At 43.3% G+C, this 20,480-nt stretch overlaps 1 protein-coding gene across 4 annotated transcripts in view; it reads left to right on the forward strand.

Annotated features, from left to right (window-relative positions):
- Positions 1-20,480, forward strand: part of BRD8 (bromodomain containing 8) — a 149,039-nt gene that overhangs the window by 48,600 nt on the left and 79,959 nt on the right. For all 4 annotated transcript variants that reach the window (XR_010983768.2, XM_068111037.2, XM_068111038.2 and 1 more), the window contains exon 7: positions 14,363-14,424. Coding sequence is in view for 3 of the 4 variants with exons in the window: in XM_068111037.2 (XP_067967138.2) it covers positions 14,363-14,424 (62 nt within the window). In the remaining variant the exon portion in view is untranslated. The remainder of the gene's footprint in view (positions 1-14,362; positions 14,425-20,480) is intronic.

The raw sequence follows: 20,480 nt of genomic DNA on the forward strand, positions 1-20,480 counted from the left end.
CGAGCTGCCGAAATTTGTTTTTTTAAAGAAAAACCCGAATTTTGAGATCGCGCCATGGACAATCAAGGCGATCGGATGTCGTTGGGGGAGATAGACGGGTTAAGGGTAACCCAGGACTTAGGGGAAGAAAGGGAGGAGGAGAGCAATGAGGTGGCGGTTGAGGGGGTATCAGACGCACAAAATGGCGTCCTCGCGTACGAGGTTGCGGGCGCGCAAAATGGCGCCTCGCACATTGCTGCGGCGGCCGCACCCGCTGCACAAGTGGGAGGGATGGCCCAAATGCAGGCCCTCATGGAGCAATTTATGGTACAAATGCAGGCGTCCCTCAACCTGCAGAGTGAGCAAATGAGGGCTCGGAGTGAGCAAATGGGGGTAATGGGGAACCGGATGGATGCTCAGGGTGAGCGATTGGAGGGCCAAATGGGGGTAATGGGGAACCGGATGGATGCTCAGAGTGAGCAATTGGGAGTAATGAGGGACGAAGCGAGGGGTACTGGTGAGGGGTTAGACAAGAAATTTGGGAAGTTAGGCAATAATTTTGAGGGGTTAGACAATGGGATAAAAGAGGTGAAAAATGGGTTAATGGGGTTAGAAAATAGGATGGAAGGCAAATTGCGGGAGATAGGGGAGCAATCCGCCCGAGAAATTAAACAAATGGGAGAGCAGATAGAGGAGGTAAAAATCGGGGTAGAAACCAAATTGGATGCTCAGAGGGATGAATTGGGACAGATGAGGGTGGCATCTACAAAGGAGATGGAGGAGATGAAATAGGAGATACGACGAGGTGTGAGTGAGGTTTCGGGGCTACGCGAGGAGGTAAAGCGAGGTGAGAAGCGTATGGAGAAAGAGGTGAGGAATAATACGGCTAGGTTACAGGGGGGAATAGAGGGTCTGACGAAGGGAGTAGAACAGCTGACGGAGGGACAAAAAGAACTAGTGGAGCTGGTTCAAAAGAACACTGCGGTACTAGGAGGGTTAAAGGCGACACAAAAAGAAATTAAAAACGAATTAATAGCGACACAGAGGCAATGTCAGATGGTACGTGAGGAACTGACAATGAGGGTGGACGAGGTGACAGAGATAATGGAGACGAAGGACCGAGAGGTGAGGATGCACATAGAGACGGTCACGGTAGCCTTAGAGGACGAACTTGAGGAGACGCACCGAGAAATAAAAGAGGTGAAGCGAAAATTAGAGGAAGTGGAAGAAGAGGTGAGTGAAATTAAGAAGGGACGGACAGAAACTAAAAGAGAAATCCAGGAGGAGGTGATGGAATATGTGCAAGGTCGGTGCTCAACTCATAATGTGATGCTCACTAACCAAATAAAGAGTTTGCAGGTGGCAAAGGAGGTGCGGAGACGAGGTACGGAGGTGAGTGGCAATGTATATGATGTGAGGAAAGCTTCAGTCGGCTTGGGGATTGGTTTGGATCCGGGTGTTCGTGAGAGGCCGTTGGTGAAGTGTGCGACAGGTCTGGTGTGCGAAAAAAGAGGTGTGCGAGAATGTCCGACCATGGGGTGTGTGAGGAAAAAGTGCACGCCAAGGAGTGAGTGTGCCGTCAAGAGTGAGTTGGTCGAAGCGCGTGTGCGAGGGGGTACATGGAAGCGCGGTGTGGTGAGTGTTACAGAGGAAGTAACGAGAGAGTGTACACCTGTGGTGAGTGTTACAGAGGATGTAACAAGAAAGTGTACGCCTGTGGTGAGTGTTACAGAGGGTGTAACGGGAGAGTGTGCGCAAGAGTGTGCGCGAGAAAGGTGTGTAACGGACAGGTGCATGAGGAGAGAGTGCGCTGTCGAGAGTAAGGGTGAGTGCGCGACCGAGAGTGGAGGTGAGAGTAGTGAGAGTGACACGGAGCGTGAGTTGGTTGTGACAGGTGAGCGAGGATGTACACCTGGAATGGAAGGATGCACACCTGGAATGGTAGAGCGTGAGTGGGAATGCACGCTGGAATTGGTAGTGAGGCACGTGGTTGGGTGCGAGTGAGAGCACACCTGTGATTGTCACAAAGGAGGTGACCGAGAAAGGGGCGCGAAGAGGTGTGTTGGTGAGGTGTGCGAGCGACGAATGTGTGCCAAGGTGTTCGGTGGTCAGGTGTGTGACCAAGTCGGTGAGCGGAATGAGTGTACCGAGGTGTGTAAGGAAAGGTACGAGGAGCATGGGAACAGCTGGAGGTATGAGCAAGAAAGGGGTAGCGTATGCATGTAAGCATGCAGGTGAAGCATCGACGGTAACCGGGTTAGAGGTTAGAACGACGTATAGCCGAATCGGGCCCTCGGTGCGTGCCGGGCTTCGCGTGCCGCGAGAACCAGAAGGGATCCGAGCCGCGGCGGGTTCGAAAGGACCGCCGTACGCGATCCACGCTGGGCCTCGCTTGGAACGGCCGCGTCCGGGCTCCACTAGGCGGAGCGGGCAGCCCGATAGGAAGGGTCGTCATGGCGACCACTTTCTATTGAGACGTGCCGGCAGGTCGAGATCGGGACATTGGATGGCTCCACGCCAAGGTGGTGCGTGGGATCTCGGCCCGGGTAAGCCCCCGTCCCTGCCCCGAATGCGGGACGTATCCAGCCGCTGGCACAAAACGACCCGCGTTCATTGCTCGGCTGTACGAAGCCGGGCTGTAGACGTGAATTGGCGCACCGAGAGGATGTAATAAGTAGACGGGTGATGAGGATAGTGTTTTGGCCCCGAAATTAGAAAAAAAAAGCAAAATTTGATGATGGGTACGGTGATTAGCGGTAAATGGCAAATTTTTGATTTGTTGGATTTGGACGAGCGAAATTGATAGGACCTCCCCGATGTGGAGGGATGGCAAATCCACCATCCCTCACAGGTGGGGCAAATGCGCAATAGTTTATGGGGTTGATGGCAGTGAAAACTAGCCCGGGTGGGTTAGGATATATCGTGTGTAGGGATCTAGCGAAGATGACATTAGGTAACGTTAAGGTTAGTTAGTGACAAGGATACCTGTAGTGGGGACGCAGGTAGATTAGTGTGGATGATAATGACGTGGGAGCGCAATAGTTTAAAGGGGCGACTGGGAAGCGCAAGTTTCAGAGGGGAGTAGTTAGAAGAGATGATGCCGTGTGTGTGAGGATTGAACAGGTGTGATTGAACAGGTGTGATTGCACAGGTGTGCAACTGAACGGGTGTATGTATGGAGCAGTGTATGAGGGAGTGATGATGATGTGTATTGTGATGACCAAATGGTCCAGGAAGAAAGGAGGGTGCAGGTGGCACCAGGTGTGAGGGCACAGGTGTGCAACAGCAGGTATGGAGAATGGTAGTGTGGAATAAATGGAGTATTGGAATGGATGGTCGTGGAGTGAGTATGGTGGAAATTGTGGAGTGGAGTGGATGGTGCGAAGGTGTGAATGGGGGAAGAGTGGACCCCCATCATGGATACCCGGGGCGGGTAGTGCAAGTGTTAGGTAGAGGGTACAGGTAAATTGTGGTTGGATATTGGCATCTGTGGTGCGGGTGAAAGAATGGGCTTTGGATGGGTGCATTAGTGTTGTGGAAATGGCTGGGCGTGTCGCCTGTTAGTGTGTGTAGTTGGTTTGGGCACTCCACCACTGTGAGGGTGTCGGCCAGGCGAGGCCGCAGGTGGGCTCTGGGAGCCGGTAGTAGTTGTTGTGGATGGGGCCCGAGGATCCGGAGGACGGATCCGGGTAGCCCAGTGCCAGAGGGCACCGAGTCGGGTGACAGAGCCAGGAGGGGCTTCCCCCAGTTAGTTAGGTTAGGGTGAGGAGCTAGGTAAGCTCGGGTGGCAACTGCAGTGGTGGAGGTGTGCAGGTGGGTAGACCTGCTGGGAGAGCTACACGTCGCAGCCCAGAAATTGTGCGAGGGCACCGGGAGATGAATCGGGGGAGTGAGACCCCAAATTGAGAAGCACCACAGTTTGGGCAATGGGAATTGGTTTTTAGAACCCATAGTGTAAGTTGGCCAATGGATTGGCAGGGAGAGACCCCGGGTAGTGTAAAGTGTGTTAAAATCATTTAGAGGATAGTTAGGATGAAGGATCTCCTCGCACCATCTGCATCCACTCACCTGAGGTGACAGGTACTCCACACCATGCCATGGTTTGATTATTTTTTATGATGCAAATGTTTGGATTGTGAGACGCATCATGACGTGGGTGTGACATTGTGCTTTGTTGTTCCATCTCTTCCTCCTTATGAGGATTGATGATGAATTGGGTGATGGCAAATTTTGGTTAGAGGGATTGTGGAGACGAATTTGGTATAGGAGAAATATGGGGAAGACGTGACAGTAGTGACGAATTTGTAAATGGGTAGATTTTTGTACATATGGGGTAAGGGCAAGGGTAGTGTAGGTGACAGGGGGGTGACGTACGGTAGGGACGAGCTTTCTCATCTCGCCCTCCGTACGCATTTCGCCTTGCATTGCCTTATTGATGTGTACCCTTGTGACCTTACCCCTCGCTCAATTGTCTCTTTTGTCTCCCACATGACCTGTGCGCCATTGGGGGCCAAGGGGAGCGTGCGTGAGGTGGCCATTGTGCGCACGAGATTCCCAGAACCAGCATTGATGTACCACTTTATGGACCGCTGTTCTGCGGCCAAGTACCACTTGATGGACCCCAGGTTCTGGGGCAGGGCACCTCTGTTGGAGACCGGCCATAGTGGCCAGGGAATCTTGCTTGCGGACCTCGGTAAGGTGGCACCTATGCCAAACAGGTGGACCACCCTTAGTTGGCCCCTGTTGCCCGAAATAAAAATGGACACGGTTTGTGCTTTTTATATTTCCAAGTAGGCCGCATGAAGCCAGAAGACGTCGGGAAGAACATCGGCCCAGCAGAGAAAGAGAAGACCACCACCAGTTGTTTTGTTGTGTTTGTTATGAACCATGGTGACTGTGCACCGAGTGGTGCTTTTTGGTGCTTTTGGGTGCTTTGGTGGTATTGGTACTGGTGCATCGATGCAATGCGTGCTGTCTCCTCCCTCCCAACAGGAATTTCTTTTTTTTCTTGTTCCCTAAAAAGAAAAACACAGGTCCTGGGTTGCGTTGTAAATAAGAAATAACGTCATTGTAAATAATACTCCCCACCGTAAATGTATAGTTTGAGAATAATTCCGTAATTCGGTTAGCTGTGGGCTTGAGTCTGTTAGACAGGGTGCAATGCAATAGGGAGACATACTTATTTGTGTTTTAAGAGTGTCACACTCAGGGTCAGGTTAATTGTAGAGGGAATTACACCTACGTGTCACACTAAGTTAAAGTTTTGTAGGCCCGAGGGCGGACCTGAAGAAAGGAGGGTGCAGTGTAACGGTTTTGAGAAGTGTAACGAATTTGAGAAGTGTAACGGTTTTTGAGAAGTGTAACAATTTTGGAGGAAGTGTAACGAATGTGAAAAGTATGGTTTTGTTGTGTGAAACACCCTCGTAATGTAAATAATGGTCGCAGCCATCCTCCTAGTTAATTCCATGAAACTTACACACAGGCCACGATATATCTTTTTAAATAGTGTATTTCCTTATTCTATGTAGGCTAAATATGTGTTTCCCACTAGATTGACTTTGCATTGTATCAAACAAAATAAGCGTAGGCCCTTTCAATTTCCCCAAACATCTCCGCTCTCCAAAGTTCCTTTCAAAAGGGGTGCGAGTGGTGTTCAATCCCGCAAGCCGCCATTGCCCATGTGCTCATCTCGGAGAAGAAAGGCGTGTCTCCACCTCGTCATAGAGGGGAGGAGTGAGCCAACCCCACTTGGCCAACCAGCACCGCGGTTAGCGACCCGGTAGGCGTGCCCTCGCAGCCGGCGGCTTGATTCCGCCCGGAGTAATAAAAGGGACTGAAAGGGACTGCTTCGGCAGATGACCAGATGAGAGATGAGCGAAGAGGTGACATACGAAAGGAGCTGTGAGCTGAGCGGTGAGATGCGAGACGCTCCAAGCCAAAGAGGAGAGGAAACCAGCTTTGGAGAGACGCGCTGAGAGGAGGGAGACGGCTCCACCAGAAGGAGAGGAGCAGGTGTGACCGAGCCAGCGCGTGACGTCTACAGCATCGGCAGCGGATACGTGACGGAGGGTTTTCCCGCCAAAACCGCGAGGAATTGAGAGCTGCTGCCTCCGACCCTGCCTCCCTCTCCAGCAATCCACCTCAAGCCCTACCTGCCTGCAATATCCCCCGTGTAAGTGTGAACGTCGTCTGTCCTACTCGTTGTCTTGGGGTTAAGTAAAATGAATAGTTTAAGCTAACGATGCACTGTGTGACTGCTTCTTCCATCCATTGCTGTAAATAATTTTGGTCGCTCTTTCTTTTTTTGCTTGTGTGTGTATAATAAATCTGTTCTTCCTCCGTACTCTGTCTTCTTCTCTTTTCATTCTCTTTCGGTTGCTTTAGAGGTTTCCCGATTGAATATCTGCGGTGCGATCTGGTCAACGTCGGGTGGAATCGGGTTCTAATCGGGGAGTAACTGTTCGGACGCGGTAATACCAACCGCTCGGTAAAATAACATCTTAATCCGCGATCCGTAACAATATATATATATATATATATATATATATATATATATATATATATATATATATATATATATATATATATATATATATATATATACATATATACACACATATATATATATATATATATATATATATATATACTAGGGTGGGCTTCAAAAAATCAAAATGCAGATTTTCTCCGGGACATGGTCTATTTCTGTTCCTTGTGGTGTCAAAGGAAACCACACCAAATTTGAATGGAATCCAATAATATTTAGGGGTGCCACAGCAGTGATGAATTTTCCCCCATGCAAAAATAGGAATTCCTATTTTTTGGGCTGCATATACACAAAATAAATACATAATTATATATATACATTAAATATAATATTAAAAATAAATATATAGTAAATATACATTAAATAATAATAATATATATTATATTATACATTATATATACAATTATACGATAGACAATTATACAAATATAGACAAATATAATACATTAAATAATATATTAAAAATAAATATAATATATTAAAATTTAAATATAATAAATAAATATATAGTTATACAATATATATACATTATAATTAAATATACATTAAATTTATACATAAAATGTACATTAAATAATAAATATACATAAATACACATTATACATTATATATATAGTTATATACAATATATTATACATACAGTTTTGAGACTTCCTATGATCACTATCTGGGCAATTTTCATGCATGTTTTGTACAGGTTCCCGGGGTCAGGGGTACGCTTTTTTAGTGTGTAATATGTAGGCCTAACTTATTGACTGTGGCTCTTTTGTAGAGAGTGACCCTGTGGAGTAAGAATTAACAGGATTTTACCCACATTCTTGCGTATTTTGCAGATATGGCATGTGCTAGTTCCAGTGTTTCATTGAAAACTCGGGCTCAGGATAATGTGTATCTCATTGGGTCCACTTCTGGAGATGCCATCAAAGGTGCCAAGCTCCCGACTGTGCATCAATCTCTTGTCCTGTTTTTCCATCACCTGAAGAAGGAGAATCGCACTGCCCGGGAGAGTGCAACCCTCACCATTGAAGAGGTTGTGAAGTTCTGGGAAAAAGCTCACCTACCTACAACGACGAAGCAGCACTGCATCCATCGTTTGGAGAGGCTATATGAAGAATGGAGGAGCCTCCAAAAAGGTGCAAAGCGGGGTGGTGCGACCCAAGAGAAAAAGGAAGCATCCTTCAAGGCCTCCTTGGAGAAGACGTTTGATCTTAGGCATGCAGATTCGGAGGCCATAATCACCAACCCCGAGGACAGGAAGTTTCTTCACGATCAATTCTCAGAGAGGAAGGCTTCAATGGGATCTGTAGACACTGTGTTGGAAGCAAAATTGCCTATCAACCTATCCTATCAACCTATCCAGTCAACCTATCCTATAGTCAACCTATAGAACCTATATAGTCAACTATAGTCAACCAAGTCAACTATATAGAATCCAGTCAACCTATAGAAGCCTATCAACATTGTCACTCCTGAAGTCGCAGCTTCTTTGGATCGTACGAAAACAAGTGACCGAATGGCTGTCCACAACTTGGCATCCATTTGTAGAGCAGTAGGATGGGATCCTGCAGAGCTGGCACTGAACCGATGGACAGTGCGGCGGAATCGCATGATGCATCGATGCAAAACCATGGACGAAATAAAAGAAGCATTTCATCATAATGTGCAGGGTCCTTTAGTGGTCCATTGGGATGGAAAGCTTCTTCCCGATGTCACTGGAGATTTTGTGCATGTGAAGGTGGATCGTCTTCCAATCCTTGTGTCCAACCAGTACCATGGAATGGAGCAGCTGTTGAATGTTCCCAAGTTACCTGACTGGGGAGGAGAAGCTATGGCAACCGCTGTAGTGGACACACTGAAGAGCTGGAACCTTGTGGGCAAGGTGAAGGCTTTGTCTTTTGACACAACGGCCAGCAATTCAGGTGTTCGTGGAGGGGCTGCTGTCCTCATTGAAAAGAAGCTACAGACTGAACTAATTCATTTGGCTTGCCGCCATCATGCGCACGAAATCATTCTGGGAGATGTTTTCACCACTCTTTTCGGTCCTTCATCAGGCCCTGACATCCAGCTTTTTAAGCGGTTTCAGGCGGAGTGGCCGTCCATTGCCCATCACCAACCAAAAAATGGATTCACAGATCCTGATACGGCAGCTGAGTTTGCACAGAACAATGACATGATGGATGAAGCTCTGGAATTTGCTCTTGTGTGTTTGAAAGATCAGCAGCCACGATATGATTATCGTGAACTCCTAGAACTGACTGTCATCTACATGGGAGGAATCCCACCTCGTGGAATCCGGATCATGGCTCCAGGAGCAATGCACAGAGCCAGATGGATGGCAAAAGCACTATATTCACTACAGGTGTTCATGTTTCGGTCAGAGTTCCACTTGACACTTCGAGAGGCGAGAGAACTCCGAGCCTTCAACATTTTTGTCTGCCTTGTGTATGTACAGGCTTGGTTTCGGGCTCCACAAGCTATTGAGGCTCCCCTGAATGACATTAACCTCTTCAAGAAGATGGAAAAGTTTGAACAAATCAATCAGAAGATGGCTCAGGCAGCCTTGAAGGCACTTGGCCGCCACACGTGGTACATGAGCCCAGTACTAGTGGCATTTGCATTCTTTGACACCAGAATTGACAAAGAAAGCAAGATCAATATGATTGAAGCATTGAAAAATGACGGTGAAAACCCCTCTCCAAAGAGACCAGCTATCAAACGAGGAACCGCCCTGTCAATCGCTGGCCTCATAACAAAACACACCAAGCATTTCTTCAGCATCCTAGGGACCCCAACTGATTGGATGGATAAGGATCCTGGTTCATGGGAGCAAGAAACCAGCTTTCAGGAAGCAAAGAAAGCCGCCAGTGGCTTAGTCGTGGTGAACGACAGGGCAGAAAGGGGTGTCGCATTGATACAAGACTACAATAAGCTCCTTACAAAGGATGAAGAGCAAAAGCAAGCTCTGCTCCAAGTTGTTGCTGCTCACAGGAAGATGTACCCCGATGCCAAGAAGGCAACAGTGGTGAAACAGGCCCAGAAATAGGAGTTACATTTCTCATTATATTTGGGTTTTTTAATATTATGTGATATGGTGTCTCAGCCTGTCATCCTTCCGAGGTCGGCTAATTGAGTACCAGTTCACTGGTAATTCCCTGTTTGTCGTTAAAGGCGGCAAAAAGGGTTGGCGTCAGGAAGGGCATCCGGCCGTAAAACATTGCTTCAAAAAGGGGACCGAAAAACAACAACAACCACGGTTCCCGAAAAAGGCCAACCCCCGCTTGCGGGGAAAAATGGCCTCTAAAGGTGGTTATTTTTTTTTTTTAATGGTGTCTCTTCATTTTATGAACTGAACATTTGGATTGTTATCATTGAATTTGAGTTTTCATAGCAATATAGTGCTATTTGTGCAGCTATTGTAACTTGTGTTTGCTAGAATACAAAGAAAGTGAGTGGAGGGTGGATTTTCATAAAACAAACTTCTGGTTTTGCTTTCGATCCATATATAGAAAAGTTTTGTCGACACCTTTAGTTTGAAGGCTGATGTGGCACCCCTAAATAAAATCAGATTGCTTTCATATTTGGTGTCTTTTCATTTTGGAACAAAAGGAACAACATAAAGCCATGTCCCAGTAAATATTTTTTTTAAATTATTTTGAGCACCACCCTAATATATACACACACACACACAATCACACATACATACACACATACACACACACACATACATACATACATACATACATACATACATACATACATACATACACACATATATATATATATACACATACATATATATACACAAAGAATTAAGTTAAGCACCCCCCCCGTTTTTTTACAACCTCGCACATTACAAGTTTGTTGTCGTCAAAACAGTGTAATATACCCATGATATTGCTATATTTTCTGGAGAAGTGATATTATGGTCACATAAAAACATAACAATCATGCCGTTTTCAATATTTTATTCTGAATAATTTAAGGTGAAATTTTTTGGGAATTTTAGGCATATTTTCACCTCAATTTAAGTATGGAGCTATAGGTCCATCACGGACAGTGTGGATGACGTTTATGTTTTCTAACGTACAGTCATTGTTCTGAGAAGACCTCTAGCGATCTTTGCATCAATAACGTGTGTAGGACCCACGTGATCGGATCACTGACTCAACCCTACGTCTCATAGACCCTGTAAGCCGTCGTATGCGTTGCTGTGGCAGGTTGTTCCATTCCCGATGTAATGCACGTTCCAATTCATCCAGATTGGCTATTGGAGGGACCATCTTCGCAATTTGTCGTCCCAACATGTCCCAAACGTGCTCGAGGGGGTTCAACCTGCCACAGCAACGCATACGACGGCTTACAGGGTCTATGAGACGTAGGGTTGAGTCAGTGATCCGATCACGTGGGTCCTACACACGTTATTGACGCAAAGATCGCTAGAGGTCTTCTCAGAACAATGACTGTACGTTAGAAAACATAAACGTCATCCACACTGTCCGTGATGGACCTATAGCTCCATACTTAAATTGAGGTGAAAATATGCCTAAAATTCCCAAAAAATTTCACCTTAAATTATTCAGAATAAAATATTGAAAACGGCATGATTGTTATGTTTTTATGTGACCATAATATCACTTCTCCAGAAAATATAGCAATATCATGGGTATATTACACTGTTTTGACGACAACAAACTTGTAATGTGCGAGGTTGTAAAAAAACGGGGGGGTGCTTAACTTAATTCTTTGTGTGTATATATATATATACACACAGTATATATGTAGAATTTATGTTCCAACAATTGACATTAAATAATAGCGTAAGGACTCGACTTTGTTGTCCCTTTTACGCCGCACCCAGTGACCCAATGCCCACGGCACTAATGGATTTATGATCTACGAATTGCGCTCTTTGTTTATCACCTACAGCCATACTCGAAAAATCTGAATTAGCCGACGTTGGGGCCCAAAAGCATCCGATTAACTGCCGATACGACGCCATCTTACGATGCCATCGTATTGGCGTCTGCTGGGCGAAGGCGAAGCAAGCCGTCCACTGAGTGGACAATCCAGAGCATGCATTTGTGCCGGTGTCGGCGATCGTTGTTCATATACGCACTCTTCATTCTCATCTTTCTTCTTAACTCTTACTCGGACAAGCAAATCCCCTATGCCATCCATAATGGTACACTCTATCCATACACCACATCCTCCCTTCCGTGGATGTTCCACGGGTTTCGGCTAGTTGACATTAAATGTCTTCAGACATTTTTCTTTTATGTAAGGAATCTTGAATTTGGACTTAAAAGGTATCTTGTATGTATGTATGTATGTATGTATGTATGTATGTATGTATGTATGAACATGTAAAGATGAGGTCTTAAATTTCAAATTGTCAAATGTCACTGAAAATATTATATTCAGCATCCTGCTTCTGAAAAACTTTTGAAGCAAATGAAAAAACTCCCCTTTTCGTACAGAACTTGCAATAAAAAGAGACGCAAAAGTAGATGTGTACTACAACTACTACATACTGTAGATGCATAATATTCAGCAATAAAGACCCTGAAGACACAAAGGACCCAAATGATCCAGAGGATACAAAAGACCCTGAGCAACCAAAAGACCCCAAGGACTCCAAAGATCCAAAAGAAAAGTAATTATGTCTCTTACATTGGAATTGTAGACTTGCAAACCGAGCCTCAAGGGCAGTGTACAGAAGCGTTTTTTTGAAATCGCAATAAATGCAAGGCGCAGGGAGGTGAAATTCGCTGCAAGTGATGTACAGCGCATGCAAAGTAAACCGAGTGTTCATTTATGTCTGTCGGGTGTCTAATAAATAAAGAAGATAAAAGCACACCTGACACTCTACTAAAAGCACACAAAAGCACACCCAGGCTTCAGACTGTGGCACGCTCATGAGGCTGCACCATCAACGTCAAATTAAACTGTTCCAACCCGTCATTTTTGACGTACTTTATACTTGTGTATTATACACCTTCCCAAGGTGGAAAACGGCAATAAAGCATGGGAATTCCTTCGGATTTTTTGCAGTCTAGTCTAAAGCAACATATGCTAAGTGAGTGTGATAATAACAAGGAGGGAGTCCTCTTACTCGTGATGCAATTGAGGTTTCTGAAGCATCACTCACAATACCCTCTCCCACAACCACTGGAAGCGTTACCACATGGTACATGTTTACAAAGAAAATTTGCATCGCTCCACCTACTGACTCCAAGGGAGGGGAGCATTTGAAGTCGCTACAATTTTTGTCGCAAGACCGCAGTCCCTTTGGCAAGTTTAGTTGGTTGAGATGGCAGAATGTTAAGTAATGACCGAATACATTGACAAAGAAGATGCATCAAATAATTTGACACAAGTGGCCACACGGATCACCAAGGACCATGTTTTGGTGGCCTGACGGAGTTTTTGGTGGCATTTAGCACCCAGGCCACTGCTTATTTCGAACCCTGTTCTGTTCTTATATGGATAGAAAGCTGAAAATTCTGTTTCTAAGCTAATTCTGGCCCAGGCTTTTACATTCCACAGCCAGTAATAGCTAATTAATCTCCAACTTTGGAAGTTATGGACCCCAAAATTATGCTGAGTTTGGTTTGGTGCTAAATTGACTTTTGAGATTTTAAGGGGTCAATAATATTGAACCTTTTGAAGTTTTTTTGCATTTTGTCACGTCAAATATTTGGGAACTGGACTGTGCATGAAAAGAGTCTGAACTGAGCTTGAATGGGTGTATGGTGGAGTCCTAAACATCATTACGGGACAAAACCACCCTTACGGATCACCACCACCACCGCCCTTACGGGTTGACCCCGTGGGCATGTGTTGGAGGTACTGAGCTTTTATCCATATAAACGAACATACTTGATCATCTATCTATAATTCCAGTAATCTCTGTCTGTCTGTCTGTACGTCTGTACGTTTGTCTGTGACCGCTGTTTCTCGACAACCACGGGTCCGATATACTTGAAACTTGCCAGGTATATTGCTGGGGACCCGAGGATGTGCCTTTTCAAGGTTTCATATTAATCGGACAATTACTTACCGAGCTATGTCCAAAAAACGATTCAACCAATCAGAGAGCAGCGAACGATCGCGTGTGCCGAACGTGGCGGGCACACTCTGCCTCGGATGGCACATTTGAGAGCGTATTCATTTATTTCACGTTTGCAAACTATGTTGGCGTTAAACTATGTTTTACAACTAATAAAAACGAATTTGCGATTCATTCGCTTTCCTGCGCGTTTGTGCACGCGATGGCGATTTCTTTACCAAACTCCGGAAGCCGTTCGCTTTGGACCAAACCATTGCATGTAAATAGAGGGGGGGGATTGTCACCACTCGCAAGCCGTTCGCTTTGGACCAAACCATTTCATGTAAATAGAGGGGGGGGGATATAATTTTAGATATAGATATAGTACGGGCATGCCCTAGTACTTTTAAAGCAATAAAAACTTTGATTCACCACCTCCTTGTGTATGAACTGAATTTTGCAAAAATTATACTTTTTGTCCCTATTCCACCAAATTATTCAAAAACGAGAAACAATGTTGTCATCTCAATATGTGTGACGTGTGAAGGAGGTTGTGGTCATGTTTCATCGAAATTGTGTGTAGTTTCAGTGAATATTAGTGAGTGTTTATATACTGACTGACTTACTGACACTGAGATGGCAATACATAACCTGAACGAAAGATGTATTCTGGTGTCTCTTTATAGTGAACTTGGGTTGGTTAATAGTTATCGTACCATCTTTGATGTGTGATTCTAAGTTGAAATTTTTCTCTCGGGTGAGGCTGACTTTCTTTTTAATATTTCCAGCCTCACACCTAAGAAAGATCAAGTGTCTGAAGCAAAAAGATCAATGGAAGAGGTTTACCAAGGTAAGGGCAATGAGGGATTCAACACTAATGCATGCCCACTGATTTATTGTGATGTACCTTAGATGTGGGATTTGTGGTTTGACTGTATTTCTCACATCACACATGTTATAATGTGCATACCTTTTCCTTGTTATTTGTGCATTATCACTGGATGGGGGCACTTTTGATGCTGCTGGCTTGTCTCATCTGAGCCATATCTATGTGAAAGTGCCAAGATGGCAATCATGCTGAGGTCCTTTGATTCATGACTCAAACAGCAAGGCATACTTGTGTAAGCGGGCATATTCTTCACCCACACGTAGAGGGACACAGAAACATTGAGGCTTTGTCATAAACAATTATTTAGAGGTTCATTACCTAATTACCTCTGCCACCAAAGGTGGATGGAGGTTATGTTTACACCCCTATTTCGCTGTGTTTGTGAACAAGAATGTCTCAAAAGGTTGTGGACAGATTCAGGTGAAACTTGGTGGGGATTAGGTATGATGATGGTGGCATGATTAAATTTTGTTAAATATGCAGATCAAGAAGCCAGAAGTTTTCAAGTGATTCTTCACCATTGAGTGATGGGGCTAAAACTGATATATCGCAGGGTATCTTAAAAAAGGTTATCCGGACGGAACTTGGTGAACAGGTTGGGTGTGTGATAAGGATGCAGCAATTCAATTTTGATGAAGATCCGTATCTGGATATGAGATTTATTTTTCATTCCTTAAGTGATTCTTCACCGTTTAGTGATAGGTCCAAAAGCCATATATAGCATGATATTTCAAAAAGTTGTGAACAGATTATTACAAAACTATGTGGATGAGTTGGTTATGCGACAAGAACAAACTGATTCGATTTTGGTGAAGGTCCGGATGCAAACTCTTGAGACTAGCAGAGGTATGCACTCTACCAAGTGCAGTTCTTGTTGTTTTTCTGTTATCTTGTATGTTTATTTTGCATGTATATATGATGGAAGGTGAAACTGAAACATTAAAGCTATTATGTAATTTTATTTTCTTCCTGTACAGTATTTATTTTCCAAAAGTATTGAAGTGTTGCAGCAGAAGTTGGCCGCCCAGCCATGTTAAGCACAACCTCTCAAACCGTCTTTTTCCAAAGAGTTCACACTATTTGTACACATTTTATTTTTCCGTGACATAACTTAGTTTGTGCCATATCGTGCAGTCACGCTTACTGATCACATGGTGCTGGTACTTAATTAAGAGTGTTGCCTTAAGTTGTTTGGAATAGTCTTCTGTCGTCTACATATGTGCACATAATTTGTGGGCCTTAGATCCTGTAAAAAGAATAATAACTAGAACTGCCACTTTAAAACTGCTGGCAGTGATGACCGGTTTACTCGCACCCACTTTTCATACAACCCCACTTTTCATACAACCCCACTTTTCATACAACCCCACTTTTCATACAACCCCACTTTTCATACAACCCCACTTTTCATACAACCCCACTTTTCATACAACCCCACTTTTCATACAACCCCACTTTCATTGGACATGCTTTGACACAACCCCCTTGGATACAACCCCGATGCGCGCGTGCGCACACACACACACACACACACACACACACACACACACACACACACACACACACACACACACACACACACACACACACACACACACACACACACATCCTATGGCACACCTGTGGTGAAAATTTCATGTCAATCCGTGCAATGATTCCAGAAAAAGCGATTTTTTTTTTAAAGAAAATAAACGTGAAATTGCAGAGCCAGAATTATTTATTTTATCTGAGAAGTCAAGCGAGGTGTCTTCTTCCTCAGCTTGTCACACCTCTGTGTCAAATGCGATCGAGTTAAAAAAAAGTCAGAATTTGACCAAATCTGTTTTATTTGTTTGTTAATATACCTAAGCTATTGACAAATCTTCAATTAGAATTTTATTTGAGGTTAAAATGACCGCGAGAGATCGTGTCCAACGATCCCTTCAGTCTGTGCATGTGATGAACAATTAAATCCGCAGACACGAAGCCTCTTCTTCTTCACGCAATAACAACTTCTAGCTTCCAGACCGTACATCCAATCATCTTGAAATTTTGCACACTTGTTACTCTTCATGACTTCTACTATAGTATGAAGTTTCACGTCGATCAATAAAGCGATTCAAGAGATATCCATTTAAAGAAATATTTTCGTTTAATTAACGATATCTGCCAAACCACGTGACCTATCGCAAATTCCAAAATGACATTTTAGTAGACTTACATGCTGAACAGATCTGTGAAGTTTCCCCTCGATCGGATCAAAAATGAGGGAGGAGCTAGGTTTTAAAGGTTCATGCTTAAAAACGTCATAACTCTGGAACCATGTGACGCATGACGTCATCCTCGCTGACTTTTTTGTTCGTCATGGGTATGCGATTGTGCCTGCAAAGTTTGGCCTCGATCTGTTCAGCCGTTGCAGAGAAAAGGGGTTTTAGTGATTTCACGAAAAACAATATGGCGGCCGAACCACGTGACCTGTGACGTCATAATTACCATTAAAATATTCTACAGACCGAGTCCCTCCTATGGTTAAAATTTTATCTCAATCGGTCCTATTATTGCAGAGAAAATGTTTTTTAAAGGAAATTAAAACTTAAAATGGCACAAGCACTGGGAGACATGGCCTGGAAGGACAAAATGGTGCGTTTCTTCTTCTTTCAACAATAAAGACTTGTAGCTTCAAGACCGTACATCCAATCATCTTGAAATTTTGCACTTGTTCCGCTTGATGAGAGCTACATTGCATTAAAAATTCAAGTCGATCAATGCAGTGGTTCAAGAGTTGGAAGCTTTTTAGGATTTTCCTTCCAATATTTATTGCAGCCAAACCATGTGACTTATCAAAACGTCTCAAGTAACATTGACACATCCCCCCATGAGGAACATTTGTGTAAAGTTTCCACTCGATATCTTCACAAATTATGGAGGTGATACCATTTCTAGTTTATGCTTAAAAACGTCACAACTCTGAAACCATGTGACGGATGACGTCGTGCTTGAGGCTTTTTTGTTTTTCATGGGTATGCGAATATGCATGCCAAGTTTGGGCTCGATCTGTTCAGCCGTTGCAGAGAAAAAGGTGTTTTCGTGGTTTTCACGAAAAACAAAATGGCGGCCGAACCATGTGACGTATGACGTCGAAATTTTTTGCATTCTGAGTTTTTTTTAAACTAGCATCTGGAAAAAAAATCTCATTTTTGGGGGAGAAAAATTGTGTTTGATGAATTCTAACCTCTTAACGTTAGCATTTTTAATATACTCAATAAACATGTTTTTTTGTTCCCATTGCAGAGTTTTTTAGAATGAGCCATTCCTCATATTTTTCCATTGAGCTGTTTCGGAGATGCAGAGGGGCAAAGTTGAAGGTATTTTACAAGATGGCGCTCATACCACGTGACCTATGACGTCATAATTAGCATTAAAGAATTCTACGAGCCTAGCCGATCATTTGATGAAAATTTCCTGTCAATCCGACCAGAGAAACTTAATTATGAAGTTTTCGGAGGTGCAACATAGGGTGGAAGAATAATAATAAGAAAAGCTCTTGCAGTAATAATAGGTTACTCTCCATTTCATGGAGAGTAAACCTAATAATAATAATAATAAGAAAAACTCTAGCAGAAATAATAGGTTACTCTCCATTTCATGGAGAGTAAACCTAATGAAGTCAGGCTTGTTGGAAGGGTCCTGAGAATGGGAGAACACAAGAAGAAAACACTGGAAAGACACAGTTGAGGAAAGGTCACAAATAACATGACTACTTGTCAAGCCGCAGTAGCCAATGATGCCCATTTGGCACGATGGAAATACATTGGGGGTTGTTATTTATGTGCACAATGGACCAGTGACCTTGGGCAGAAGAACCCTTTTGGTGTTCAAATTGGATGAACTACTGCAAAGTCAATGCAGTCTCATAGATAGTGAAGTATCCCTGTTGGCCTCAGTTTGATGCAGTGGATCCAGGAGTGAGCACTTGGCAGTATGTAACATGGTGTATTTGAATCTCAGACACATGAATGGTGTGTTGCAGCAATTTTTGTTGCTTCAGTTTGAACAGATTCAATGTCCAGACAATTAAATCGATTACAAAAATTTATTATTTGGGCACATTTCACTCAAGAATACCAAGTAATTACGATCAAATAACAGCATACTCTTATACCAGAGATGCAATGAGATGTACACAGCACAATACGTCTTCAGTGAATTGCTCCTTTGGCAGAGTCAACACTGGGTTTTTATAGGATTCACAGAGTCAGACTAATTAATGAGGTGTCCGTACAGCGGTGCCATTACCTCGTCTGGTCTTCGTCTCACCGTAAGCCCCAAGAGATAACATGCTAGGAGATATGCATTCACATATGGTATTGGCTAGAAAAGGAATTTGCTTAGCTCTGAGAAACGGATTCGTTCACAGATATCAGACACAATATTCCCATGCAAACCTTGTTCTCCTTTATGGTCCATTATTAACCCAATTCATAGGGTAAGATGTATACCTCACCGTCATTGAATATATGCACGTATTAAAATAATTATAATAAGAGTTCTGATGATTTGAACAATCAATCTGGAAGGTGTCATTATTCTCCAAGTATTAATTTTGAGATTCAGCAGGAGATGACTCTCCTAAACTGAACAATGGAAAAAGAGAGTCATCTTGATGATGGAAGTGACCTTCCACAGGTGACAAACGTCAAACAAAACCACCACTTTCGGCTTCTGAATGATCGAGCACACCCTTTCGATCCCGTCCAGTTCAATTGTTCGACTGCATCTCCACTCCTTCACTACAAAAGCCTCACCAACTCAACAAAACCCTATCATAGTTTCTCCAGCTCACCTGCCACTCTTACAATTTTTTTCAACTCAACTGCCACTCTCACTTTTAGCGGGGCAGATATGTGAAACAATTGTTCAGATTGTGGTAAAAGCACCAAATTTCGTACAGTTCATCTTGAATACATAATAATCGATTTCAGATATAGTGCCAAGAAAAAAATCCCCCTGGTGGCCATATTTGGCCAAAATCCAAGATGGCGTTCAGCCGAGCCGTGAATTTCTATTAAACCCGATATTTTCTTTAATATTCAAGCTACAGACATGAATAAAACATCATTTTGTATGTTTTCAGACACAAGGAATCCAATTACAGCATTAATTCTTTCATAAAATACATTAATTTCAACATAAAGGGCTTTTTTGTGCCAAATTATCTGAAATCGGTGAAAAATTTGACCGATTTTAAGCAATGTGATGTGATATCATATCACAACATGGGTGTATTATACTCATAATATAAATTCTAAGTATTTTTTACTTGCAATAATATATGTAATGCATGAAGGTGTAATTGTACACATCATTTATAATATGGTAATTTAGTAACCGAATCGCTCTGTTGTTCCACCTGCCAACAGTTCAGCACAACAATACATCGCTACCATTAAATTATGCATATAGTACACTGATGCATGTGAAATGAGATTTAAAAATGAACAATATTAAAACATTTCACATTAAATGAAAAGTAAAATTACTTTACATGGAATTACCACATGGTTGAGTTTTAAAATAAATGCATTGTCATCATGGTAACATATGATGTACAAGCAGAAAAACCACCGTTTAGAGGCCATTTTTCCCCGCTTCGCGGGGGTTGGCCTTTTCGGGGACCGTGGTAGTTGTTGTTTTTTTGGTCCCCTTTTTGAAGCAATGTTTTACGGCCGGATGCCCTTCCTGACGCCAACCCTTTTTGCCGCCTTCAACGACAAACAGGGAATTACCAGTGAACTGGTACTCAATTAGCCGACCTCGGAAGGATGACAGGCTGAGTCAACCCCCCATAACCATAACTTGACCATAACCATAACCATAACCATAACTTGAGTACAAGCAGAAGCAAACATAAATAAAAATGTAAACAAATATCGCAATGCAATATATTGGGAAGTAAGAACACAAAATCATTAAGCAACTACTTCTGACTGCAGTTGGGTGTGGTTGACATTCCACATTATAACAGATTATTAAGCACC

Source organism: Myxine glutinosa, chromosome 3, assembly GCF_964187855.1.
Source record: "Myxine glutinosa chromosome 3, kmMyxGlut1.1, whole genome shotgun sequence".
Lineage (NCBI taxonomy): Eukaryota > Metazoa > Chordata > Myxini > Myxiniformes > Myxinidae > Myxine > Myxine glutinosa.